The sequence below is a fragment of the Salvelinus fontinalis genome, chromosome 1, assembly GCF_029448725.1.
Source record: "Salvelinus fontinalis isolate EN_2023a chromosome 1, ASM2944872v1, whole genome shotgun sequence".
Lineage (NCBI taxonomy): Eukaryota > Metazoa > Chordata > Actinopteri > Salmoniformes > Salmonidae > Salvelinus > Salvelinus fontinalis.
In genome coordinates this window covers 39,436,723-39,454,560 of record NC_074665.1, presented here as the reverse complement: position 1 = coordinate 39,454,560, position 17,838 = coordinate 39,436,723, and the positions used below count along the sequence as shown (strand labels likewise).

At 41.0% G+C, this 17,838-nt stretch overlaps 2 protein-coding genes across 3 annotated transcripts in view; both read left to right on the top strand.

Annotated features, from left to right (window-relative positions):
* The window catches only part of LOC129854159 (proline-rich protein 12-like), a 44,871-nt gene extending 41,875 nt beyond the window's left edge, over positions 1–2,996 (top strand). The window contains exons 13-15 of the mRNA XM_055920928.1: positions 751–882; positions 1,080–1,175; positions 1,645–2,996. Of these exons, the coding sequence (XP_055776903.1) occupies positions 751–882; positions 1,080–1,175; positions 1,645–1,779 (363 nt within the window). The 3' untranslated portion in view covers positions 1,780–2,996. The remainder of the gene's footprint in view (positions 1–750; positions 883–1,079; positions 1,176–1,644) is intronic.
* Positions 2,997–4,495: 1,499 nt separating this feature from the next.
* On the top strand, positions 4,496–17,067 carry irf3 (interferon regulatory factor 3). 2 transcript variants are annotated; one of them, XM_055920918.1, is made up of 11 exons: positions 4,496–4,730; positions 5,452–5,624; positions 5,865–6,033; positions 6,313–6,365; positions 6,467–6,521; positions 6,694–6,765; positions 7,119–7,364; positions 9,330–9,420; positions 9,546–9,832; positions 12,697–12,821; positions 14,331–17,067. In XM_055920918.1, exons 2-11 carry the CDS (start codon positions 5,460–5,462, stop codon positions 14,454–14,456), a joined length of 1,389 nt encoding a protein of 462 aa, XP_055776893.1. In that variant the 5' UTR covers positions 4,496–4,730; positions 5,452–5,459; the 3' UTR covers positions 14,457–17,067. The 2 variants fall into 2 exon arrangements, with proteins under 2 accessions (XP_055776893.1, XP_055776884.1); XM_055920909.1 differs by having other exon boundaries at positions 6,691–6,765.
* Positions 17,068–17,838: the final 771 nt, after the last annotated feature.

Here is a 17,838-nt window from a genome sequence, read left to right as displayed (position 1 = left end):
ATACGTTATTTACATAAGTATTCAGACCTTTTGCTATGAGATTAGGTGTGTGTGTGTCTTAGTTGTGCGTGCGCTTATGAGTGTACAAAACATTAGGAACACCTTTCTAATATTGAGTTGCACCCCAATTTCCGCTCAGAACAGCCTCAATTCGTCGGGGCATGGACTACCAGCTGTCAAGCTTGTATGTTGACTCCAATGCTTTCTACAGTTGTCAAGTTGGCTGGATGTCCTTTTTGAGGGTGAAAAACCCAGCAGCGTTGCAGTTCTTGACACACCTTTATACCGGGTGTGCCTGGCACCTACTACCATACACCGTTCAAAGGCACTTAAATCGTTTTGCTTGCCCATTCACCCTCTGAATGGCACACATACACAATGTCTCAATGCTTAAACATTATTCTTGAACCTGTCTCCTCCCTTTCATCAACACTGATTTTAAAGTAGATTCATTAAGTGACATCTATAAGGCATCATAGCTTTCACCTGGTCAGTCTGTCATGGCAAGAGCATGTGTTCCTAATGTATTCTTCACTCTGTATGCGTCTCTGTCCATCTGTTTTATGTATTTGTTTGCAGGATTCTCATGAATTTACATTTTATATTTGTTTTATAGAATATTATGTTTTTATTTAACCTCAAAAGACAAATGATACAAGGATTGGGCACCTAAAAGTTCTAGCCTTTCAATATTCAAGGTCTACCTTCTTTCATTCTGTCCTTCCTATTTCTCTCTCTCCACCCGTTTAGGAGGCCCTGCACACGTACCCTCAGATGGCGGGGGACCCCCTGGACTCAGGAGCTGTGAGGGTGCGGTTCAGTGGGGAGGGCTACAACCGCAAGACTCTCAACAGAGTCAAGAAGAGCCTACCCAAACCACAGGTGTGTGTGTGTGTTTGTTGGTAATTCTCTGTGTGTGTTGGGGGGGGGGGGGTTGGTTGTCCATCTCTTATAAGTTGATAAAGTGTGTGTGTTGTGTGTATTCCCATGTCGTGCTGTTGAACCTTGATTAGATGTGGGGGGTTTTTCTTCATATATTGTTTTTATACTATTAGTTGAACCTCTCTGTCTTCCGCCAGGACCTTAAACTGTCAACAGAGTCATGTCGGATCTACAGCCTCTATCACTCCCTGCATCATTATAAATATCATACTTTCTTACATTGTAAGAAAGAGGTAAGGACATCCGACCTGTATTTTATATTATTGTAATAGATATTTAAATATGTTGCGATATTTAAATAGTATCAAGAACAGTTATTATTTAATTTTTTTAATTTACCCAGCAGAAATATTAGTCCATTTGCTTAAAGACACAACCTTATATTTTTCAAATAAACACACGAGTCGTAATATATATTGTTTTATATGTCCCATGCTGACAGTCAACTAAATTAAATTCATACTTCATTGCCAATCAACAGTGGTTGATAGGAATTCTAAATATTTTGTTTTATATTAATATTGTGTTTCCCCAGTATACATCAAATATTGTTTATTCCTTGGGTAGATGCACCATAGCCTAGACATGAACTTCTATTTTTCAAATAGACATACTATTACCATAGTCAAAACGTATATTGTGCTTATTTTTTTTCCCTGGCAGACATCATATATTGTGTTTATATTCTGTCTTCCCTGGCAGACCAATACTATAGAGCAGGCAGCTGAGGACCCTGGGCAGGAGGAGGTGGTGCAGCAGTGTATGGCCAACCATGGCTGGCTGGACACACTCTTCAACTCCTTCATCGAGCTGCTCACACTCAGCACCAAGGCCTGAGAGACAGACCAAGGGGAAAGAATACAGAAAGAAAGGGGGAAGCCAAATAACATAAGGCACAGAAACTAGGGCCCCAGAAACGGAGGTTGGTGAACGAGTGGAAACGAGGGAATAGAGTTGTATAGAGGCCCCATCCCACCTGGAGTCGTGTGGGTCTGAGGGACAACTTGAAAGGCCACTCTAGGAATACGAGGGTTGGTAGGTGTGACCTTGGAGAGTGACCTCTCCTTAGTTGCTCAATTACTAAAATATAGAGTTACTTGACCTTGAGAATGGATGATGACCCCACAGGTGCTGGGGTCGTTCCTGATGGGCCAAGAGAGGAGACTGACCAATCAGGAGACAAAGACCGACGTTAAGGTCACAGAGGATAGACAAGGCAGGTGGATGAGGTATTGCACCAAGTCACGGAGGATTGTCCTACTGACATTGTAAAACTGTGTCAGTCCCAAACAGTTCAGAGAGAATCTATTACTGTTTCGTTTTTACATAAATTATCTTTTAAAGACTCTAACGGCTTTTAACGAGTGGACGTTGGCGAGAATGCTTTTTAAAACATTGTGTTAGAGGAGTGCAGTGAGCAGTGTGACTATATGGGAACGGATGCAACATAAAGGTGTTAATTCTCGCTCGCTCTATGCGACAGTAGTCGGCAGTACCGGCGCGCTATGTGGTAGTATATAAACACATTTGTATTATTTATGAGGTTTTTAATATAAACTCTCACAAGCGCTGGGATGCCGCTTTAGCATTTTAAGTAACATTTTTCACAGGTTATACATAAAATCGTGCACCCACATATCCGAGCTGTCTTCCTTTTTTTTTCTATACAAAAGATTTGAGGACGAGACGAAAACATGTTATCAACTATGTCTGTGAAAGGGGAGAATGGGAGAGTATATTTGAAATGTAGACATTGTAGTGCTTTAGTTCATTCATCATAATCATGCAGGTTAAAAATGAAAGAAACTAATAACCGTATCCAGTTCCCTTACACACGAGTGGTTATAAATAAGTCATATTTAAAAAGGAAATATTCATTTCATTTTTATCAGTTTGATGTTTGGGCATATAACTATGTTTCCAAGAAAAAGTCAATCAAATTTTCCTTCGAAATAAAGTCTTTGTGTAAATATTGTACAGTTCTTGACACATTGTTTTCTTCTGTACATTATTAACCCTGTATTTGAAAAATGAATAAAAATGGCAAAGAACAATTTGTTGTTGAAATCAATGTATATGAAATGCAACAACTCCGCTACGCTGATCCTCAACACTGGAGCATAACAAGGGTGCCTGCTCAGCCCCCTCCTGTACTCCCTGTTCGCCCATGGCTGCGTGTCCACGCATGTCTCAAATTCAATCATCAAGATTGCAGACGAAAACAGTGGTAGGCCTGTTTACCAACATCGATGAGACAGCCTAGAGGGAGGAGGTGAAGGCCCTGGCAGAGTGGTGCCAGGAAATTAACCTCTCCATCTCCGTCAACAAAATGAAGGAGCTGATTGTGGGCTTCAGCAGGTGAAAAGGTTTAAGTTCCTTGGCGTGCACGTCACTGACAACCTGAAATAGTCCATCCACACAGACAGTGTGGTGAAGAAGTTGTAACAACAGCTCCTCTTCTACCTCTGGAGGCCTGTTCACCCCACTACCATCTAGAACACAGGTGTCACACTCATTCCACGGAGGGCAGAGTGTCTGCGGGTTTTCGCTCCCTTGTACTTGATTGATTGAATTAAGTTCACTGATTAGTAAGGGAACTCCTTACCTGGTTTTCTAGGTCTTAATTGAAAGTAAAATACAAAAACCAGCAGACATTAAGCCCTGATCTAGAAGGCAGAGATAGTACAGGTGCATCAAAGCTGGGACCGAGAGACTGAAAAACAGCTTCTATGCTCTAACACTCAGACATCAGTTACAAACGAAGCATGTGTTGAGTGAGTCCACCAGATCAGAGGCAGTAGGGATGACCAGGGATGTTCTCTTGATAAGTGTGTGAATTAGACAGTTTTACTGTCCTGCTAAGCATTCCAAATGTAACGAGTACTTTTGGGTGTCAGGGAAAATATGGAGTAAAAAGTACATGATTGTCTTTAGAAATGTAGTGAAGTAAAAGTTGTCAAAAATATAAATAGTGAAGTACAGATACCCCCAAAAAATAATTAAGTGAAAATACTTGAAAGTACTACTTGAAAATACTTTACACCACTGTAAATAGTCACCAATAGCCAGCCTACGCCCAGTACCCTGCCCTGAACTTAGTCACTGTTACTAGCCAGTTACAACCTGGTACTCTACCCTTCACCTTTAGAGACTGCTGACTAATGTACTGCACATAGTCATTGAGCACTGGTCACTTTAATGTTTACATACTGTTGTTTTACCCACTTCACATGTATATTACTGTATTCTAGTCGTGGCTCATCCTGTACAACTACTGCTGTACACACCTTTTTAAATTCCTATACTGTCCATATACTCTATATACACACGCCATCATATATATTTATATTCCCGGAATCATTGCTCGTTCAGGTATTTGCCTAATTTCTGAATTATTTGGGGGGATTTGTGTGTATTGTTCTTGATTACTGCACCTACGATAACATCTGCAAAATATGTTTAGGCGACCAATAAAATGTGATTTGATTTTGAAATAGTGTAACTACGCCACCTAGTGGTATTGGATAGATCACAAAAAGGAAGTTACCTCATAGCTGTTTGTGACGTATAAACTGGAAAACGAAACTGAACACACTGGATTTCCCAAGAAAGTATTCGCTTGATAGGACATACAGATACCTCGGTTTGAATTTGATTCCAGTTTCTGTAGTCACGGTCGACACACTTCAATTTTTTTGCATAATATATCTAAGGATAATTACCAGACTGAGCTTTACTTTAATCCAGACAATACTGATTCGTGAACGTCGGCACACTCCGAAGACCAGGTAAAATAACCTTTAAATGTGCAATTCTTTGCTAGCACTGTTGCGTTACTCAATCTAATGCAAATGTCAATTACCTGTGTGTGTGGTAAAGTGACAAATTTATAAAATCAAAGTCTGTTATTACACCTCGCTACAATCTCTGGGAATTATTTATTGCGGTCCTGAACTAGCAAAGAGTAGCTAGGATGACCCATAACATGCACAATGAATACATTTATGATACAGATACAGTGGAGTTGCATTTCTTTCAAATCCATAATCTATGATGAGACTCAGCCTAAACCAGAATCCTAGCAGTTTTAAAATACATAGATAGATCGATAGATGTGTAATTTGTGTTGCATTGCTCAATTTATTTTTACACAAAGTATACTCAACCCCTGTTTTATAATTTCCCATGTTTATGTATCGTCTAATCTGAATGCTAGGCTATATTTTGATTATCTCTGATTTTAAAACGCGTGCATTTTTGTAATATGATGACCCCTATGACTGTTACTTTAACTTTTATTCATTCTATCGCTTCTATCATTTGCAGTCTGTGAATGTACATGCATGTCTGGTTTATTCCTACATTTTTTAAAGGGAGTAGTAAAAAAAAAAAAAACTTTTGTAAATCTGTGATTTACAGAAAGATACTGACCACAATTTATTTAATACATATTGTTCCCAGTGGACACAGGCTGTCACAAATTAACAAATCCTCTTCTTTAACTCTTAGATTAAAAAATGTCTCAATCCAAACCGCTCCTCATCCCATGGCTGCGCGAACAGATAAATAGTGGAAAGTATCCAGGGGTTACCTGGACCAATCAGGAGAGAACACAGTTCTGCATCCCTTGGAAACACGCTTTGAGGCAGGATTCCTGCAGCGATGATGTACTTATTTTCAAGGTAAAGTCAATATCTCGCTCCTCACTTACAAAAATGAATAATAACAGTGTTACTCACCATTTACTGCTCCCCAAAACTTAAAGCAAAGTTCCTCCCAAAAACTATATTTTGGTGCAGTATTTGTTTCATTAGTTCATTGTTTATAGTCCCAGAATGTGTTGCATGTCAGCAATCAAGTTTTCAAGATAAAATAACTTTCAAAAATACAGAAGGTATGATACAGTCCCCACTTCTCCTTAGGCGTGGGCTGAGGTTAGCAATGGTAGGGTTCAAGGCGACTCCTCCATTTGGAAGAGAAACTTCCGTTCTGCCCTCCGAGCCAAGGGGTTCAAAATGCTCCTTGACAACAAAAATGATGCAGCCAACCCCAACAAACTGTTCCAGTGGCCAGATGAGGCATCCACGGGAGGTAAAGCACCAACCAAAAAATACAAAGGAAAACAACAATTCAATGCTTGATTCATCATTAAAACAATGACATATGGGTGTGACATAGGAGTGAAATATGAGTCAAATAGAACACGTTCTCTTTAATATACAGCAAATGGCCAAGAGGTTAACATTTACTGAAAGTTGCAACAATATTACATATCTAAATGGAGACGTAAGTTAGTAGCAGAACTTCAGTTCTGAAACAACATGAAATGACACTCAATCACTTTGTTTTCAAACTTGTCCATCTCTAAAGGATCTCAGCACCCAGAACATGATCTGTATCAAGATCCCAGTCCATTACAAGAAGTGAGTGTGCTTATAAGAATTCTCACTTGTGAATGGAATGCAGTACCTGTACTGTAAAATCTTTTTTAAACACTTCTTTTTCCCCAACTCTGATCTTTTAGAGTCGACCATGTTTTAATGACCTTTACCCTGAAGCAGAAGAAACTGTACACACAGGTAATGCAGATAAAAGTTTAACGTGACAATTTAACGACAAGCTTTCAGGAAGTGGATGATGTTTAATGCAATCTAAAAGTAGGGTAAATTTACATTTGTGAAATGTACTATGTCTCTTTTGTTATCTCATGTTATGTCTTCACTCATCTTTCCCACAACTATTCGCCAGCAGAGGGGATCTCAACCACTTTCAACCAGGATATACTTCAGGAATGTCTGCGAGGGTTGAACATTGAACAAACAGGTGGGAGTAACCGTTCCAATGTGGCACTCTAGACCAGGGGACTCCAACAGGTCAATCGCGAGCTACCAGTAGTTATGAAAAATATATTTCACAGCGGTTGCGATGGTACAATGATTCTATACACCATACTTGATTGTTTTGTCACCTAAACTGAAATTAGGTGAACTATTAGAATTTTATCAACCAGGAAATAACGGAGTGATTTCAGCATAGTGCATCTTTTAAGCCTTTTTCTGGACTAGGAATCCCTAGGACTAGGCTTAATCTGTGTCCGGGAAACCGGCCCATAATGATTATCATGATATAGGCTATTATCCAAGTCTTTCTCTTCACTCTTCCAACCTCTTCTGCAGAGGCTATTCAGGTTTATGAACTCCCCATCGAGGAACGGCAATATCCAATGGAGGGCGCGATTGGAGAGCATGATTTGCTAGGGCAACAGCAGTATCCGGTTGTAATGGAGGATGCATCGGGAGGAGCCGCGTTGCCCCCGCAACCGGTGTATCCAATGGATGGAGCCGTTGGTGGTGCCCATGAACAGCAGATGGTGGAGCAGTTCACAAATAAATTGTCCAGAACCATGGTGGGCGAAAATTTGAGTAAGTTCAGAATATTATTGGATTACTAGTTGTGGGTGTTAGAATTGAAGTTAATGCCAATTGGCTTCTCTTCACACAGTAGTTGGTGTCAATACAGTCTATCTTAGAAAAACATATCATTATACACTGCTCAAAAAAATTAAGGGAACACTTAAACAACACAATGTAACTCCAAGTCAATCACACTTATGTGAAATCAAACTGTCCACTTAGGAAGCAACACTGATTGACAATAAATTTCACATGCTGTTGTGCAAATGGAATAGACAACAGGTGGAAATTATAGGCAATTAGCTAGACACCCCCAATAAAGGAGTGGTTCTGCAGGTGGTGACCACAGACCACTTCTCAGTTCCTATGCTTCCTGGCTGATGTTTTGGTCACTTTTGAATGCTGGCGGTGCTTTCACTCTAGTGGTAGCATGAGACGGAGTCTACAACCCACACAAGTGGCTCAGGTAGTGCAGCTCATCCAGGATGGCACATCAATGCGAGCTGTGGCAAGAAGGTTTGCTGTGTCTGTCAGCGTAGTGTCCAGAGCATGGAGGCGCTACCAGGAGACAGGCCAGTACATCAGGAGACGTGGAGGAGGCCGTAGGAGGGCAACAACCCAGCAGCAGGACCGCTACCTCCGCCTTTGTGCAAGGAGGAGCACTGCCAGAGCCCTGCAAAATGACCTCCAGCAGGCCACAAATGTGCATGTGTCTGCTCAAACGGTCAGAAACAGATTCCATGAGGGTGGTAATGAGGGCCCGACGTCCACAGGTGGGGGTTGTGCTTACAGCCCAACACCGTGCAGGACGTTTGGCATTTGCCAGAGAACACCAAGATTGGCAAATTCGCCACTGGCGCCCTGTGCTCTTCACAGATGAAAGCAGGTTCACACAGAGCACATGTGACAGAAGTGACAGAGTCTGGAGACGCCGTGGAGAACGTTCTGCTGCCTGCAACATCCTCCAGCATGACCGGTTTGGCGGTGGGTCAGTCGTGGTGTGGGGTGGCATTTCTTTGGGGGGCCGCACAGCCCTCCATGTGCTCGCCAGAGGTAGCCTGACTGCCATTAGGTACCGAGATGAGATCCTCAGACCCCTTGTGAGACCATATGCTGGTGCGGTTGGCCCTGGGTTCCTCCTAATGCAAGACAATGCTAGACCTCATGTGGCTGGAGTGTGTCAGCAGTTCCTGCAAGAGGAAGGCATTGATGCTATGGACTGGCCCGCCCGTTCCCCAGACCTGAATCCAATTGAGCACATTTGGGACATCATGTCTCGCTCCATCCACCAACGCCACGTTGCACCACAGACTGTCCAGGAGTTGGCGGATGCTTTAGTCCAGGTCTGGGAGGAGATTCCTCAGGAGACCAGCCGCCACCTCATCAGGAGCATGCCCAGGCATTGTAGGGAGGTCATACAGGCACGTGGAGGCCACACACACTACTGAGCCTCATTTTGACTTGTTTTAAGGACATTGCATCAAAGTTGGATCAACCTGTAGTGTGGTTTTCCACTTTAATTTTGAGTCTGACTCCAAATCCAGACCTCTATGGGTTGATAAATTTGATTTCCATTGATAATTTTTGTGTGATTTTGTTGTCAGCACATTCAACTATGTAAAGAAAAAAGTATTTAATAAGAATATTTCATTCATTCAGATCTAGGATGTGTTATTTTAGTGTTCCCTTTATTTTTTTGAGCAGTGTACATTGTACTGTGGGCGTGCCAATGTTAATAGTTTAAATGCTTATAGGGCTGTGTTCTACATGAACAAGTTGAACATCCTTCTTCCCTTCATTTCAAAATGTTTTTTTCTACTGAAACAACCCTGTTTTGTTATGGGAGTGCCACCCATAATTTCAATGCTGTATCTAGACAGTATATGGTCATGCACAGAACACTATCTTTCCCCAGGTTTAGTTGTTCCTCCTCTCATCTTGACAACAATCTATTATTTTCCTTTCTTCCCCTAGAGACTCACTTCAGGGTTTCTGTGTACTACCGGGGAGTGAAGATGCTTGAGCAGCTGGTTGAGAACGAGGCAGGGTTCAGATTAGTCTACAGGTAAAATGGAATATAGCACAGCTAGGCTACATGTTTGTAATTTTTGTTGTTGTCTATTGTGTGTTTGGTTATGAACCCAGGACGATTAGCCCTGATGGACTAATATGTAGCTCTGTCTCTACTAGACCTGAACTTACGCAACCGCTTCTGGACCCAGACTCTGGCCTGAATCTGGTCTCTCTGCCCAGTCCACCACCTGTCCTCGACGAAACTCAGGCCAAACTGACCCAAGAAATCCTGTCTCTCCTGGGAGAGGGCCTGGAGGTGGGTGCCTCCGGGTCCATTATCTACGGACTCCGTAAGGGTGGAATTAAGGCCTTCTGGAGCCTTGACAAGTTTGACAAGACCAGGAGGCCCCAGGCAGTGTCCAAATACCCGGAACCACTATATCAGGCCAAGGACTTCTATAGAGGTGAAAGAGAAAAATATATACTGAGACTGATAAAAAAAATTAGAAAGGAGGCATGATAAAAATGATTTTTTTTTAATTCTGAGAAACTTCTTAAAGGGGAGGTTCAGTATTTACTAAATGTAAGATGGTTCCTCAACTTTAAAGTAGTCTATGGGCCAGGAGAAAGTGTAGTCCGTGTTTCGGCTTCACCCACTACAAACTTCAGCTAACTTTAGCCACCGCTAGCTAAAGATCAATGGGAGTGATAGGAACGACCTTGCAATTTTCTAAACGGATTGGCTGCATGACCAGATTATCTGGACACCTCTTCTAGATAGCTAAACAGCCGTCCGTACCTTCTGCGCATATGCTACTTCCCACACGATTTTTCTACGTAGCTCCCCTGCTCTCTCCGCTGCTGCTTCCGGCGCTCTTCCTGTTCTTTTGTTTGCTGTAACTATAAACAACTCGATCGACATGTTGTAATAACTCAACAGCGCACGCCGCTGGGCAAAATATGTGCTTTGTTTGAAACAAAACACAGATAGGCAACAGTTTAACAGCATCTGCTAAAAAAAAGAATAGGTCACGAAACAACACTACGTAATCCACGAAGATCTAAATGCATATTCCCATGAAACTAAATGAGATTATATGGTTGCCATGCAGATGCTGCATGGAGATTTCACCGGTGAAACTTAAATAATTATCGCTCACGATTGACAATGAGAAAAGGGGGAGGGGAGCAGCGACGATGTAGTTTTTGTTTGCCTAAAGTAACATGCGCAGAATGGGATACGGTTGTTTAGCTCTGGAAAAGTCACCCCCCTCCCCCAGGGCGGGAACCATTTCACAGTTGACGTTATACATCGATTTTAAGATAGCTGAAGTTTTTAGTGGAGAAAACCCAACCACAGATTAAGTCCAAATCACACGGGTAGTGTTTCATTGTATTTTTTTATGCGCATGAATGAGTGTGTTTACGCTGGAAATAGAATGGATGGGAGTGAATAAAAGAAAACAAATGGCCGTGAGCATCAACTGCGTCACAAGCTGAATTGTGTTTCGGAATTATAGATCACATTGTCAATGTCATTCCTTGTCGGTATCACTGTTGCTGACAGACAATTTGATTGATACATTTCAAAGTGCATGGTTATTGAGTGCCTTGGTTCAAATTAATCAAATCTGGTCTAGAGTTTGTGTGGGTCAATTGTAGAAAGGGAATTCAAAGAATTGTTCCTACTTCCCTACTTAGCTACAGTTGAAGTCAGAAGTTTACATACACTTAGGTTGGAGTCATTAAAACTAGTTTTTCAACCACTCCACAAATTTCTTGTTAGCAAACTATAGTTGTGGCAAGTCAGTTAAGACATCTACTTTGTGCATGACAAAAATAATTTTTCCAACAATTGTTTACAGACAGATTATTTCACTTATAATTCACTGTATCACAATTCCAGTGGGTCAGAAGTTTACATACACTAAGTTGACTGTGCCTTTAAACAGCTTGGAAAATTCCAGAAAATGATGTCATGGCTTTAGAAACTTCTGATAGGCTAATTGACATAATTTGTGTCAATTGGAGGTGTACCTGTGGATGTTTTTCAAGGACGACCTTCAAACTCAGTGCCTCTTTGCTTGACATTATGGGAAAATCAAAAGAAATCAACCTCAGAAAAGAAATTGTGGACCTCCACAAGTCTGGTTCATCCTTGGGAGCAATTTCCAAATGCCTGTACAAACAATAGTACGCAAGTATAAACACCATGGGACCACGCAGCTGTCATACCGCTCAGGAAAGAGACATGTTCTCGCTCCTAGAAATGAACGTACTTTGATGCGAAAGGTGCAAATCAATCCCAGAACAACAGCAGAGGACCTTGTGAAGATGCTGGAGGATACGGGTACAAAACTATCTATATATATATATACAAAACGTTTGACCCAAGTTAAACAATTTAATGGCAATGCTACCGAATACTAATTGAGTGTATGTAAACTTCTGACCCACTGGGAATGTGATGAAAGAAATAAAAGCTGAAAGAAATCATTCTCTACTATTATTCTGACATTTCACATTCTTAAAATAAAGTGGTAGGCCTAACTGACCTAAGACAGGGAATTTTTACTCTGATTAACTGACAGGAATTGTGAAAATACTGAGTTAAAATGTATTTGTCTAAGGTGAATGTAAACTTCCGACTTCAACGTTCTGTAGGCTATGGTTTAGGCCTATCTGACAAATAGGCTACCGATTTGAAAACAATGCAGCAGCCTACCTATATTCATTTTGATCATAGGGATGTAGCCCAGGCTACGGCTGGAGAGTACAACTTTTTCAAATGACTTTTCATGACAACGCAGGTGTACACAATGCTGTGTATGTGAATTAATGCTTGTGATTCTCTCACTTGAAAATTCATGCCATCGACGGACGTCCCCTGTGTGATTTTGGCTTTACAGATTATCCTGGCCCATAGACAACTTTCAGGGTTGGAAACATTTTTTCTTTTCTTTTTTTTCTTTAACCTTTAATTAACTAGGCAAGTCAGTTAAGAACAAAATATTATTTACAATGACGGCCTAACCCGATCAACTCTGTGCCAATTGTGCACCGCCCTATGGGATTCCCAATCACGGCCAGTTGTGATACAGCCTGTAATCGACCCAGGGTCTGTAGTGACGCCTCTAGCAATGAGATGCAGTGCCTTAGACCGCTGCGTCACTCGGGAGCCCTGTTAGGAACATCTAACAATAAGTTGTAAAATACTGAACTGCCCCTTTAATAGGTTTGAGAGGGAGTGATTCAGTCTTTCAGGTGGATGTGTAGTTCTCTGGCACTGACCTTTGAATCCCTTCACCCTCTTCCCTTCTTTCTCCAGGGCTGTTGAAGTTCATTAACAATCATGGAGGAGAATGTCCCCCCTTTTCTCTATTCTTCTGTCTGGGCGAGAAGTGGCCAGACCCGGACAACAGACCCTGGGAGAAGAAACTGGTCATGGTCGAGGTGAGACACACACACAGTCATAGGCAGGTCTCGTGAACTTGGCATAATTTTGTTTAATAATACATCATTTCTGTTATCTTGCCTTCCTCCTCCGCTCGGGGTCCACCTATGCTTGTTAGTAACCTACGATGTGAACTATTAGCGGTTGTGACAAGCGGAGCGGTTTCTGTTTTCTTCCTCCGAAATCGGCTCTACGGTTGGGGCTATTTAGCTATTATGACCCCATTCCTGAACGTTGAAACTCTCAGGAAATATATGTCTGCTATTTCCCTATACAACGTTTCCAAGCCATGCAGGACACTTTAGAAGGGACTGACAAAACCGCAATCGAAAACAATGCACATCTTTTTTTCGACACAATTATAATTTTTTATTTTATTGAATATCCAAAACATACAATATACTTGCAGTGAAGCTGCTCAACAACTACACCACACCAGTCATCCAACAGAATCCCATTCAGAGCGACACACAAAAGCATCCAGGGTAAACGCCCTGCTCAAAGGCACGTCGACAGATCTCCCACAAGGCCAAAAACGGGGACCCGAACCCTCCAAGATCCCCCCCACAGTTCCCCAAGAGCTGTCCCTCAACCATCCGAGACCCCTCCAAAAGTCTCGACCCCCCCCCCCCCCCCCCCAAATGTTTTTAATTTAAAAATGTAAAGAATTCCACCCCCCCAAGAACCCACCAACAACCAAGAAAAATTTACTAAAGAGGAAAAAGACAAAGGACTACAGAAAATAACAATGCAAAAAACAAAGGAGATCAAGGACAACTAAAATCATAACAGCAAGGCCAATTGTGTATGTTTGAGTGCATGTCTGGCACTATTTACATGTGTGTGTATCCGTGTATGTGTGCATTTGAATGAGAGTGTGTGTATATGCATGTGTACAAACACCTGCACGGCATCAGCCTCAGGCAAACCGGCATTAGCTGTAAAAACACTGCGCCTCAGTGTCATTCAAACCTACTTTTGACGAGGTTTTATTTTGACTATTTTTACGCTGTTAGGTTCTAATTATTGTAGTAAGAACTCAACAGACACTGTGAAGCTTAAACCAAGTTTATTCTTCCCAGAGGATCGAAGAGCTGAATTGACAAAGACATGATTCCACCCGTGGTAGTGTAGTCTCCTCCTTATTGCTAAACATTGCATCATTATTGCTAGGCAAGGAGCTAAGTGATATGGGCCTTAAACGGTTCCTCCCCTTATCAGTACTGCCACGTGACCGTTTTTCCTGCACCCATCCCCTCCCAAGCTTAAGTACGGCACCTCTCGTGTCTCTATTATAACTAATGATTAATAATATAACTAATGATGATTAATAGTTAAAGCTCAGAAATCCAAACCCATCAACGTGCTACACGTTTCAGCACTCAGCGGCCCCGTACTGTGAGTCCGCCCCTGCACACAATCCATTGGGTGTTTGGAAGTGAGATTCTGTTTTGTTTTCTCTGCGTGTTTTTTTTTTTTTTTTTACTCATACGCTTTCTCTCTATCAGGTGGTGTTAACCGCTCTGGAGCTACTGAAGTTAATCGCGGTGGAAGGTGGTGCCTCCTCTCTGCAGTCTGTGGAACTGCAGCTGTCCTTGCAGGAGTCCCTGCAGGAGATGATGGACTTGTGCTAAAGAGGGACTGATCCACCTACTGTATAAGGGTTCGCTGTGGAAAATGTACAAATTCTGAGTATGCCTTCTATCATAATGTTTACTATTTTGTATGACCATATTTGATCAACTGTTCAGTAGCAAAACAACAGTATGTGAGGGGGAATGGGTTAAATAAGCATTTATGTTTAATAGGGAACATTACTATGTTTTGTTTTTTTCAATGATACTGTAATCAACGAGGCATGTGGGGTTCTAAATTGCAACTATTTTGGTCACGTATGCTCCCTAATATTTTGCTGTGCGACCTGGATTTTTTATTTGGGAGCACCAGTGTGCCTAGAAAAATAATCACACAGATAATTGTTGTAATGATTAGACTTCACTGTACCATTGTTTCCTATTGCCTTAGAGAAAGACTGGCCCAATGCTCCTACGCCAGGCTACCTGCAATTGTTTTGTTTTGTTGATTGCACACGTAGACTATAGAAACTCCGCTAACCAAACAACAGTCTATGTATTGCTGTAGGTGCATGTCGCTACACTCAAAATGTACATTTCTTTGATTTTTCCTGACCTCAAAAGTGCCCTCATGACGTGGTTTAATTTGGGACAAAATGGAATTAGGCAAAAAAAAATGCCCAAACTATGTAGAAACCTACTCATGTAATTTCAATGACAGGTATTTGTATCAATTTTAGCTTTTTTTTAATAATAAACAAATGTGTTTACAGGGTTACCTATTAGTTTCTAGGGCACGACATGTGTTGCAGAAGTAGTTTGAATTCGTGTAGGCTATATCCACTTTTCTGGTGCTCTTAAATGTTATGCTGTGCTCCAAACTTTTTCAAGTTGTGAGCACCAGTTCAGGATTATTAATTGAGGATAAATATCAAATCAAGCACAGTTATTATCCATCTAAACTAGAGATGTAATGCATAGGCATGGCATCTATTTCACATAAAACCTCTACAGAGTACCTAACCCGGATCCGGGAGCACCCCCCACCTCCCCCACACTGATTAGCATCGCTAGCATAGCGTCACAATTAAATAGTAGCATCTAAATATCATTAAATCACAAGTCCAAGACACCCAATGAAAGACACAGATCTTGTGAATAAAACCACCATTTCAGATTTTTTAAATGTTTTACAGGGAAGACAAAATATGTAAATCTATTAGCTAAACACGTTAGCAAAAGACACCATTTTCTTACTCCAACAGTTTCTTACTCCATCAGGTGCTATCACCAATTCGGCTAAACTAAGATATTGATAGCCACAAACCAACAAACAAATTCATAAGATGACAGTCTGATAACATATTTATGGTATAGCATAGTTATTTTTTTTTAAATGTGCATTTTTCAGGTATAAATCACAGTTCTACATTGCAGCTGCAATCTGATATAGTGCTGATGCAGCTAGAACAATTACAGAGACCAACGTTATATAACTAATTACTTGTCTTAAAACATTTCAGAAAAAATACACAGCGTACAGAAATTGAAAGCCCAACATCTGGTGAATCCAAACAATATTTCAGATTTTTTAAATGTTTTATAGCGAAAACAAAATGTAGCGCTAAATTAGCATAACCAGGCCAGCCAGAACCAGCTGGACGCGCCCGACCAGTTCACATGCACGACAGATATATGAAATAACATCGTAAATTGGGTCTTACTATTGCTGGTCTTTCATCAGAATGTTGATCAAGGTGTCCTTAGTCCTGATAAGTCGTTCAATCCATTCACAATGGCAACTTCCCCTCTTCATTTAGCCTGGGTACTGGTCGACTGGCACGGTCCCTGTCCAAAGTTAAAAAACTCAAAGAACGGAACACGGCAAAACTCCCGAAAAAATTCTAATAATCTGATTAAACTATATTGAAAAAACATACATTACGGTGATATGGTCACATGTATCAAACAAACTTCGAGACGGAGATAGTTTTCATCCGTAACGTCAGCATAACAAAAGACAATGGCACCTCTGAAAACGCGCATCTCAGAAACCGGAAGTTGTCGGTCACGCTAAAGAAATAGGTCTTATTTCACGTCAGTACAAGATAAACAAAAAATTTCTCCTCTGACGTCTTCCAGACACCCAGAGGAAGAAGAAGGAAGTGTGATTCGGGTCATAGGTGGCGTGACCATATATAGGCAGAGCGTTGAAGCGAGCATACACATCTTGCAATCTTCTTCTGGCTCAGGGAAAGTGCTGTCAAATGACCTGTGTTTCACTCAGAGACGAAATTGAAACGGATTTAGAAACCATAGCTTGTTTTCTATCCAATGGGATATGGTTATATGCATATAGTAACAGCAATAATTGAATAAGAGGCAGTTTAATCTGTAGAGGCAATTATGCTAATGCGAAACAGCACCCCCTGTATTCTCAAGAAGTTAAGTCTTAATAAATTACTGTGATATGGTACAATGGATTTCACAACTTTATTTAAAGGTCTACTGGCCAATTGTATGTATTTATGTATGTATGAGATTAAATGCATCACTCATCATAACTATCTCATCTCGTTTTCAAAAACCCACTCTTTCATAAGACAAGACTTAACTGTATGCTGCGATGAGACTAATTCAGACTACAATAAATAAATACCTTTAAAATGTGTTTTTAAATCTACATTACGTTCTTTACTCTGTATTGTCATTGTAGCTGACCAAAAATACAATTTATGGAATATTGATATATTTACACACAGCTTCCCGTCAGCGTTCACTCCCTGGCTGGATAATGTTGTCCCCGTGGACCAATGAGAAGAGACCATGATCGAGAACAGTTTTCAAAAGCAGTAGTGCTGACAGTAGGTACTTGTAGACTTGAGAGGATTGGTAAAGCATTATGATAAAAGGCTGTGTTGAGAAGTCGCCATATTGCTTCCACCTGTCCGATCTTCTCAGGTCAGCGTGGTAGGGAGTAGAGTCAAGGGATCGATTTTGGGATTCAGAAAGTTTGTCCAAGAAAAATGTTGCTGCTGAAATGAAGGTGCTGGGTAGGGTATAGACCTGTGTAATGGTGTACTATAGTGCCTTCAGAAAGTATTCACACCCCTTGACTTTTTTTCACATTTTGTTGTTAGAAAGTGGCATTATAAAGTATGTCATTTTATTGTCAACGATCTACACAAAATATTCTGTCAAAGTGCAAGAAAATTCAAACATAAAAAAAAAAAGGAAAATAAAACACTATCTTGATTTAGAGAAGTATTCAACCCCCTGAGTCAATACATGAATCACTCTGGCAGCGATTACAGCTGTGAGTCTTTCTGTGTAAGTTTCTTCAAACTTTTGAACACCTAGATTGTTCAATATTTAGTTGTTGATTGTTGCTAGACAGCCATTTTCATGTCTTGCCATATATTTTCAAGACGAATTTAAGTCA

Excerpts from the sequence above, each read along its gene's own strand:
- irf3 (XM_055920909.1), top strand. The coding sequence starts at position 5,460 with ATGTCTCAATCCAAACCGCTCCTCATCCCATGGCTGCGCGAACAGATA. Across the intron at positions 9,833-12,696 it reads GGCCAAGGACTTCTATAGAG|GGCTGTTGAAGTTCATTAAC; the intron begins GTGAAAGAGAAA and ends TTCTTTCTCCAG. Across the intron at positions 12,822-14,330 it reads AGAAACTGGTCATGGTCGAG|GTGGTGTTAACCGCTCTGGA; the intron begins GTGAGACACACA and ends TCTCTCTATCAG.